The 9,822-nt window shown below is 43.2% G+C and overlaps 1 protein-coding gene across 1 annotated transcript in view; it reads left to right on the top strand.

The window, feature by feature from the left end:
- Positions 1–2,590: 2,590 nt before the first annotated feature.
- The window catches only part of ANO1 (anoctamin 1, calcium activated chloride channel), a 45,782-nt gene continuing 38,550 nt past the window's right edge, over positions 2,591–9,822 (top strand). The window contains exons 1-3 of the mRNA XM_010293922.1: positions 2,591–2,698; positions 6,329–6,655; positions 8,898–8,996. Of these exons, the coding sequence (XP_010292224.1) occupies positions 2,591–2,698; positions 6,329–6,655; positions 8,898–8,996 (534 nt within the window). The remainder of the gene's footprint in view (positions 2,699–6,328; positions 6,656–8,897; positions 8,997–9,822) is intronic.

The following is a 9,822-nucleotide window of genomic DNA, read 5'->3' as shown; positions in this document are numbered from 1 at the left end:
TATATTACCCCGCAAAAAGCTTCTTTAACAATTACAAACTGTTATTCAAGTGATTTACTGAGCTTGAGGATGCTGCCCCAAGATTGCAAGCGTGGCATCTTTTCTGAGAGAGCTATTCAGGAATTAAAAAAAAAAAAAGCCACGAACAGCAGCACAGAGATGTGGGCATTACGTGCTGCGCGCATGAAATATGTAAGGATAATTGCTGCCCGGATTTTATGCAAGGGTGATGGTGTTAATGAGCACTGCAGTTCCTAGGAAAGTGGGCAGCTTGTAGAGAGCCGCTTGGGGCAGCAAATTTCCCAGATACAGGAACTGAAATGAAGATCCACAAACTCTTGATGTTTGCAAATTCCAGAGAAGCGTGATTACTAATTCCAGAGAAGCATGAGTTTCATACTAAAAATGTTTGTCTTACTCTGACAAGCTCAAGAAATGTGCCAAGTCTTTGGCCACACCTTCCTTCTCTGCTGTTGCAGGTTGTTGTCCATGCTAAGTCCTGCATGTCACCATGAAGAACCTGGATTGCAGGATCATGTAGTGCCCTCTCAACAGTAAAGTTGGGTCAGGTTGCCTGGGGCCGTGCATGGTCTAGCTCTGACCATCTCCATGGATGGATGGAGATTTGTACCTTCACTGGGCCCTTTCCCCATCATGTGATCACCCTCATTGTTAAAGAATTAAGATTTTTTTAATGTCTGCTCATAATTTCCTTTGTTGCAACTTGTGTCTGTAGCCGCTCATCCTTTTGCTGTGCACCTATGGGAAGAATCTGGTTCTGCCATGTCTGTACCTACTCAGTAAGTAGTTGAAGGCAGGAATGGGACCCAATCTGGGGGTTTGCCTTGTCTTCTTCAGGCTGCATAATCATAGGTCTCTCAGCCTCTCCTTGTGCACTCGAGTCCCCTGATCATCTTGATGGTCCTTCATTGGACTTGCTCAAGTTTGTCAATGTCCTTCTTGTGCTGGGGAGCCAAAACTGGGCACAGCACTTTAGCTGTGGTCTACAAGTGTCAAATAAAGGAGAAACTTCCCTAACACTGTTGTCTTTGCTTTCTTACTAACGGAGTCCAGTGTGCCGCTATCCTTCACCACTCAAGACGATCACTCACTTTGAACTCGTCCACCAGGACCCTCAGGTCCTTTTCCGCAGAGCTACTTTCTATGTCGTCCATGTCCAGTTTGTGCTTGTGCTTGAGAGTAGTCTGATCAAGTGCAGGACTTCATATTTGACTTTGTGGAGTTTCATGAGGCTGTTCTCAGCCCATTTTTCCACCCTGTCAAGACCCCTTGAAGTGGCAGCCTTACCCTCCAGCTTATCAACCATGCTTCTCACATCATCTGCAAACTTGTTGGGGAATGAGATTTTCCCTGTCTCTTCCTTCCACATCATCCCTGAATTTCAACTAAATCCAGATGCGTAGTTTGGTGAAGAGGAATAACATGCTCTTAGGCTAAGACGTAGCTAATTAAAATGTGGTATCTACCCTCACCTCATCATAAGCTTAGTGGCAGCTCTAGGTAGGAGGGAAGCATTTTTCTAACAGGTTAATTCTGTCCAATTTCTCCTGCTATCTGCTGCTATCTGCTCTAGAGACAGAGTGTTGAACTAGTTGCAGCAACAGACTGTTGTAATATAGCTGCTATTAGAGCGAGTTCCTCTGCATGTTTTTGTTGTTTGTTTTCTTGGGAGAGTTAATTCAGTATCTACTCAAGGCTAAATTCTAAAGTTCTTGCTTTACCTTCACTCTTTTGAGAAACAAATCCTGCTCCTGTGTAGTTTAAAAAAGGCATAATGCTGCAGTATTTTACTTCAATGTCAAAATGAATCCAATCTTGGAAAACTTGCCTTCTATTGCTTGCATTAATGCACATATGCAAACACTAGTTTGCATTTTACCAGTTATCTGGTTGCTGACTTTGTAGTGAAATTTTTACATTAAATCCTTTAGCCCATTTATATTACTTAAACAGTAAGTGGAAACAGTACACGTCTGGCAGGCTATGAGGGAGAGAACCTCAGATTTTCAAGACTACTTAAATAAGAATGGTTCAGTAAATCAGATGCAGTACATAGGTACTTGAGAGGAAACCCACTACTTCGTCTTTCAGCATAAAAAAGTGCTTGTTGAAGGAGAAAATGCCTACTGAAAAGGGGAAAACAACATGCCACCTAATCGTCACCAGCTAATTCTCAGACTCTTTTTCTCTCCCCCCCCTTTTTTCCTTCTCTTGACAAGAAATATCATTCTGTGACACCATACAGTAAACACGTCCTGAGACAGCAGTGCAGAAAAGAAGTTAACTGAGCCCTGCTTTGGGGGAGGAGGAGACCTAGGTAGGGCTGAAGAGGGCTGCGGGAAAGCTGAGAAGGGAGGCACGGAGGAGGGTGGGAGCCCTGTACAAGGGCTCATTGGCAGAAGAAGGCAGGAACAGGATACGTTTCAGCTTGGGTGGCTCTGGGAGGAGCAAGTGTTGAGATTAAAGTGTCTTGATGAAATTGTTCCTTTTCTTTTCAGACACAGACAGTGAGTTTCATGGGGTGGACTTTCTGCCAGAAGATCTCAACGAGGCTCGGGAGGAGACAGGAATGAGGGTGAACAAGAAATACTCATGTCTACCTGCTGAGGAGAAGGGGATCCACATTATCAACATCCGAGCTATTGAGGATATAGGATATGACCAGCATGAGAGTACAGTGAGTAGAGGACTTGCCAGATGTGTCATAACTGGCGTACTATGCTTTACCCCTTAGCTTATTTCTCCCTCTTTCCATTCCCAGGATGCTCTGAAATCCTCTCCCTCCCTTTCTCAGAGGTGCTGAGGAGGATTGTCACCAGCCACAGTAGACACTAATTTAGTGGGGTTTGTTCTTTGATGTGAAGAAGGGAAGCAAGAGGTCCTTCTTTAGCCTGTAGCATTAAAAGGGGTTGGCTGTTCTCAGAGTAATCAATCTGGCAATGAGGCTGTGGCAACTCTCAAATCTCTTTGCTCATATAGAGTAGAACAGAAAAAAAATGTCTAAAATGTAATGCAAAAGCTATTGTTAACATAGGCAACATTAATATTCTGTAGCACACCATAGAGGTTAGATTTCCAGTGTAATTAATTGTGCCTTGGTTAAATTCTTTAACACTGATTTTTAAAGAAAGTTAGTAATATGAATACCCAACAGGATTAGGAGTTGGTTATGTCATAAACACATAAAAAGGAGTTTATTCAGGTCAAGGAATTGAGGTGGAATGGGCTATATAACAGATCTCACTGGGGAAAAACGTACCAGAAAAAGCAATACTTGATTCATTGCTCTTGTGCTTAATTAGGACGGAGCGTGCAGGAATAATTCTGTCAGAGTGTAAACATCCCTCCTGCCGTGGTAAAACGGAAGCGTCTTTTTTGTGTCCCATTTGCAACCGAAGGGACGTGAGCCTTACATGGTCCAAGTCAACGCAGCTCGCGCTCTGTTTCGGCGTAGCAGCGCTGCGAGAAAGGATGTGGCCTATAAGTACCTGTCAGCGTTAATACCACATCCTTAAAAGAATCTATTTCTTTCTTTAAACCAGAACCAACAGGTGGCTTTGAGTCTTTGGCTGCATCACTTTCACAGTCGGATATAGCTATTCTCACGTATTAATAGATTTATTGAGGCTGTAGTACCCACGGTGCAGCACCTTCTCCTAAATTATCAGAGTCAGCTTTTCAACAGGAAAGTTCAAAGAAATGGGAAGAAGTTCTCATTCAGTTTCTCCAGTGCGACCTGTCCCCTTCCCGGTGGCAGTGGCTCAGAGGAACAGAGAAACTAGGGATTTTCAGTGCCGCTTTCCTCCACCCAAGGCGTTCTCCAGGAGAAGAGGAGCTGTGGCTAGGTTGTACTGATCTCTCCTGGGCTTCCCAAGCAGTTAGAAACATCCGGCGCACTCGCTGCTGTCATCTTCAAGAGCCATCTTCAGCCCCGCCCGATTCCTTTATTTATAAGCCTCCAGAACAGACCAACTAATTGCTGTCCCTCATAAAGTCAGTCCAACGAGGGTAGGAAGTGGTTGGCATCCGAGTCTTTTGTCTGTTTTATCTCCCTGCACTTACTTGAACATCTATCAGTTCAGTCCAGTTTTTCAGAAATTGACGTTTCATTAATTGATAAGATAAACACATCTCTAAAAATTAAATGCAATTAGCTATCGTAAAAGAAATCACAGTGTTCCTGTACCTTGTTTACAACCACTGTTTAGTTTGAAGAGGCATTATATCCTGAAAATCCAGTTGCTATTTCTTAATATTTTGTTTCTATAGAAATTTGCATAACTGAGTTGCCTGCCACAAGCAGACTGCCAGCTTGCTTTTAAGAAGATGTTCTGAATTCACAGGTGCATGCCACTAAACACGAAGCAATCAAAAAGTACGAGTTGTTAATGGTCTTCTATATTGTAGTTATGCTTAAGAACTAAACAGGAATATCTAGGCAGGGCACAAACATGAGCAGCCTGTGCCCTGAAGAATGTGTTATTGTCATGGCTAAATAACACAGACGTGGAGCAGGGGAGAAGAGGGAATAGGACAAAGAGTGGACTCCATGGTGGCAGCAGATGCTGTATTGTTTTATTACATACTTATATATTTGGAGCAAAGGGTTTAGGTTAAATGGAAAAGAGAGATGTGATCCTGAAAGAAGAGAGAGAAATGGATAGCAAAGGCCGGCATGGAGCACAGCTGCGCGGGACTGAGGAGATGGGGACCTGCAGCCAAGCTGGCCCTGGGTGGACGTGGTCAAGTCAGGCTTTGGAAAGCAATGAATGTTCCAGCACCCCCACCTCGGCAGACGGCTGCTCCACGTCCTGCCTGGCATCTCGGGCTTCTTGCTGTCTGCCAGTCCTCCTTGCTGTGTGTTACTGCTATGCCCTCATCTGATTACGCTTGTCTAATTACTTCTTCAGTGCGCTTCCTCCTCCCTCCAAACCCAAGAAGACAGGGTTTGCTGCTGGAATTTGTTGTCTGAGTAAAAGTCTCCCTGAGGCAAAAAGGGAAGAACAGACTGTCCCTTAAAGGCATTTAAGTAGCCGGGACCTACTCTCCCCAAAGCAACGCTCAGAGAAGTACGCAAATTTGTGTAACGCTGGGTGGCTTTCAGTGGAGTTTTGGCTATATTGGCTGTGATAGACTGTACTCAGAGGTTGCTCTATTCATCTGGGGGTTAAAAATTGGGCTGTCTTAGAAACCACTGTTTGCAAATAACTTACATTCATGGTTTGATGTATGAAACAAGCAGAGGGTCTACACATCCCAAACAGGTTTTGACCGATATGATTTGCGACTGATGGCCAATTGCTATCATTTGGAGCACAAGTCCTTTTCCCTCTGTGGAGGCTTAACATTCTTCTGTAAATTTAAAAGCCAGAAAATTACCCTAGTCCCTGAAAAGCCAGTCCTGAGATCGGTAATTTTTGTAGAAACAAATACAAGTTACCAGTGAATTTTCATTTTTTTAGAACGGTCTGTGCATCTCCAAGGGTAGAATTGTGAATTATGCACGAAAAGTGCTACTGAAAGTAGAAACGAGCAATTGTTAGCACTTCTGTATGTTTCTGCAGTTGCCCCGTGCAGTTTTTCAGATAAATGCTTGGAAATGGTATTGTTTTTTTAAGACTTACATTTCTTGCCTCTTGCAACACTTACACAGCGTTAATTCAAGATGGGAATAAAGCCTTTGCCACCATCAGATTGCAAAGCGACGGGTTTTATAAGCGGGGAGAAAAAAAGTGATGAACTCAGTAAGCAGTGAACCCACTTCCCTGGCCACGGTCCATCTGTGTTTTTTGGCCGCGCTTCATGACCAGCTGGCTCCCTTCAGTCTGTATCTAAGATGATCTCTTTCTCAGATGATACAAACTTGCAACGATAGATAAGAGAAGTGAGAAATGTTTGCACATGATATTAATCTATTTGTCAGAATTGAAACACAGATGTCTTGGGTGGAAAAGGACAGATGATCTTAGTGGTGATTAACCCCCAAAGGAGAAAACCAAATCCACCAAGTTGCTGATTTACGAGCTAGTGTGCTGGTAATTAGATTAAAGCCCAGTCATTTTAGCTGTTTATTTCTGGCCAATGAAATCCCAGCTGGCTATCAGTAAAATTGCAGGTGTTAACTTGCAAAATTGTTTTGAGCCAGTAGCATGGAGGGGCTCCTCCCGTATGCGTGGTGTTTGAAGATGGGTGCGCTCCAGGCAAGAAGCAGCCCCTGGTGCAGGGATATGGTCTGTCTGGTGTCTGTGTTGGTGTGTGTACTCATCGTTCTTCTCCTTCTCTCCACACCCCCGTTCCCTGCTTCCAGTTATTAAATTCCCTATCCAAAAATCCAGATGCTGACTGCAAATATGGACTCTACTTCAGAGATGGCAAGAGAAAAGTAGACTACATCCTAGTTTATCATTACAAGAAGTCCTCAGCAGGGAGGACACTCGCCAGGAGAGTTCATCATAATGACGCAAGTGCCCGAAGCGCCAAGCAAGACCAGCCGCTTCCTGGGAAGGGAGTGCAGCTGGAAATGGGGGAAAGCGAACCTCATGTGGATTACCACGAAGACGACAAGAGGTTTCGCCGGGAGGAGTACGAAGGGAACCTCGTGGAGGCTGGTCTGGAACTGGAACGTGATGAGGATGTAAGGAGACGTTTCAAATGGTTAAAGATAAGGGGATAACTGGTGATTGAATCCTGGGAGATGCTGAGCTGTTCCTGTGAACCTGGCTCTGATCAAGGTTACACAAGCTCAACTCTTCCCAGAACTTGATTTCGGTTCTGGCAGCGCCATTCTTGCCCACCAATTTAATTTGCTTCACAGGAACGGGCCGTGGTGTTGTTAATGCCCCAACGAGGTGAAGTTTCTTACTTTTCTTGGCCAGGACTCATGGCACATCCACTATTGCAACACAGCTTGTTGATGTGTTGCTGTATGTAGAAGTGAGGCTTAAATTGCTCTGAACACTAATCTCAGTTTGGTGGGTTTACAGTATGCTGTGGTTTGGATCCACCGGTAACTCCAGTTCTGATTAAAAATACCCGATACAGACAGTGGCATTTTTATATCTCAGTGTAGACTTCAAGAGAATTAGATTTGTTCAGGAGGTCCTGGTACATGCTCTAGCTCGAGCGCGTGGGTCTGTATTACAGTTTGCTCTTTCCATTCTTAGATATGAACAGTACAGCTTGTAACGCCTTTCACCTGTACCCTGAAAACAGTATATTCTATTAAAAGACCATTAGACTATATTAAAAATGATGTGTGTGAAGTACTGCCAGTGTGTGATTAGTAGAAATAGGCACAGCCGTATTAATTTCAAAGAAAGCTATTACAATTAACTGATCCAACCAATGTGCCTGAAACTCCTGTGAGAGAGGCTAAACACTTAAGCTGGTTTTATTTACAGGATCTAAAAGTTGAGATTAAGCACCTAGAACTGTGATCAGAGCGTTAAAACAATAAATCTGCCACCTATTATTCACAAATTACAGGCATGTGCATAATTTTACATATATAAATATACGTATTTGGCATGGTATAACGCAAAAAAACCTCTCACTTCTCTGTCCCCCAGGTGAAGATAAGACTTGCTTTCCATCCAACTTGCAAGTTATTTTAGTGAACTGGATGCTTGCCTGTGCCAAGTCATAGATACTTAAATCCTTCGCGAGATGGGAGGTCCCCACCTAGGACATGATTCCAAATGGTGCGGAAGGGCTCAGGGCTCAGGCCAGGGCACTGTAAAAGAGAGAGAATCCTGTCCCTTCAGCACACGATACCAAACCAGCTCAGGAATGTGTAGAGGTGAAAGCAAGCCACGGGGGTTTACATCAGCGTCCATACCCAGCGCAGCAGTGTAGGGCGAGAACCTGCAACCGCTTGGGCTTGAACAGCACGCCACGAAGTTGTGTTGGAGGCCTTGCGAGCTGCAAAAAGAGCAAAGCTTTCCTCAGCAGGCGATGCTTACGAGGTCACTTGAACTCTCTTCAGTGAAGTAAATTCAAAGGTGGTTCAGAAGCCCAGCCTTATGGGAAGGCTGGCAGGTATTTGTGTCCTCCGCGTAACCGATTTCTAGAAAGCCAGTGTGGAATATGGCTGTGCGAAAGCTAGTTATTATAATAACTGCCTGAGCTGATACAGCAGCAAGATGAGAAAGATTCACTACAGTTTCTTTCTCTTCTTGCTGAACGCCTGCTAGGTTGAGATCATTTGTCCGATGGCTTTTGAAATTATTACTCCCATGGGAGTAAATACGGGTGTGTGTGGGAGTGCCAGAGGCAAACCCCCACGTCCGGCCATCCAGAACAGAGCTCAGAGAACTAGTGGGATACAAGCACACCACTAATATTATCGTTAACCTTTTTAATTTTTTTTTCCTTTGTTGAATTCTTCCTTGCAGTTTTCCTAATTAAAATGTGTAGCGTTTTAATGTAGATATTCACATCTGTATCTGAGGCTGCTGCTTTCTTACTGCAGTTCTGGTCCTTCGAGATGCTGAGCAGCTTTTAGGAGGCAGCAGGGACTTTCTCAGCTCCATTAATTACAATGCACTCACAAAATCGTACCATTGGACTGGATGCCTATGCTTCAAATAACTGGCTTACTCTGTATTTGTGTCCATTAGCTTTTATTTCTCACAGAATTTTTATCTATTTAACCATGTGGTAATTGTTCTGGAAGACAATAGCATTTCTGAGTCCCATTCTATAGCAGCTCGGCACAGAGAGGTGTTCAGTGATTGTCCTGTTGTTAGAAACTAGCTGTCTCAAATGAGATTTAGCGTGTTGGCGGTAATACTGTTCCTTAAATGTGTATGAAACACGAGGAGAAAAATACTTAATTTCCTCTCATCAGTAACCTTTTCTCTTGCTTTTTTTTTAAGACTAAAATCCATGGGGTTGGATTTGTAAAAATACACGCACCGTGGAATGTATTGTGTCGAGAGGCAGAATTTCTTAAGCTCAAGATGCCCACAAGAAAGGTGAGTCCTGATTTTCTTTTTTTCCTTTGGATGGCATAGTTTACACCCATGCTCATCTCTGAGCACCTTACAAATGTAGACTTTTCTTCCCATAAGCATTTTTAAAATAGTTAACCAATCTGTACAAAAAATGAGAGTCACAAACTTGCTTGTTTGGGACAGCAGAAGAAAATAGCTGGAAGGAGGAATGGAAGAATTCCCAGCTGCTACCACGATCTGTACATGATGCAAGCGATTTCGTACAATGCCTCATCCTCTCAGCATGTTTTAAACAGAAGAGTTTGCAACAGATGATGAAATCTATGTGTCCGTTTTGGAGGATTTTTCTCATCCAAAACGCTAGGCTGCTAAAAATGAACATAAGAGTAACAATGCGTGTGCAGTAGTCTCGCTGGGTTTAGTGACTCGTCATATACATCGTTAGTCATATTTGCAGGAGTTGGGACTACTCTACCACAAAATAAATTACCTTTCAGAATATTTGAAATATCATTAAAGAAATGACAGTATATTTTAATCAATTCTAAATCATCTGTGATAGATAGCTACCTGTTCAGTGAGCATAGCTTAGAGATGGATTAATATTTAAACACACACTAAGTGCATGTCCTAGACTGTAGAGAGAAGTCTATAAAGGAGCCAAGAGATAGTCTCAAAGCCCAGTGTCATTTATTACAACACTAAAACCACACTTTTGGTTTGGATTTCATATTAATCCCCATTATTGCCTCACCACCGATTTTAATCAGAAGCACAATTAGATGAAAAAATGTCTGTTATGATGCTGTGGTTAAAGCTGCTTTGCCACAAAAGTTAGGGTGGGCAT

The sequence above is a fragment of the Phaethon lepturus genome, unplaced genomic scaffold, assembly GCF_000687285.1.
Source record: "Phaethon lepturus isolate BGI_N335 unplaced genomic scaffold, ASM68728v1 scaffold9779, whole genome shotgun sequence".
In the NCBI taxonomy this organism is placed as follows: Eukaryota; Metazoa; Chordata; class Aves; order Phaethontiformes; family Phaethontidae; genus Phaethon; species Phaethon lepturus.
The sequence above is the reverse complement of the archived record's forward strand: the minus strand, read 5'-3'. Positions and strand labels throughout refer to the sequence as shown.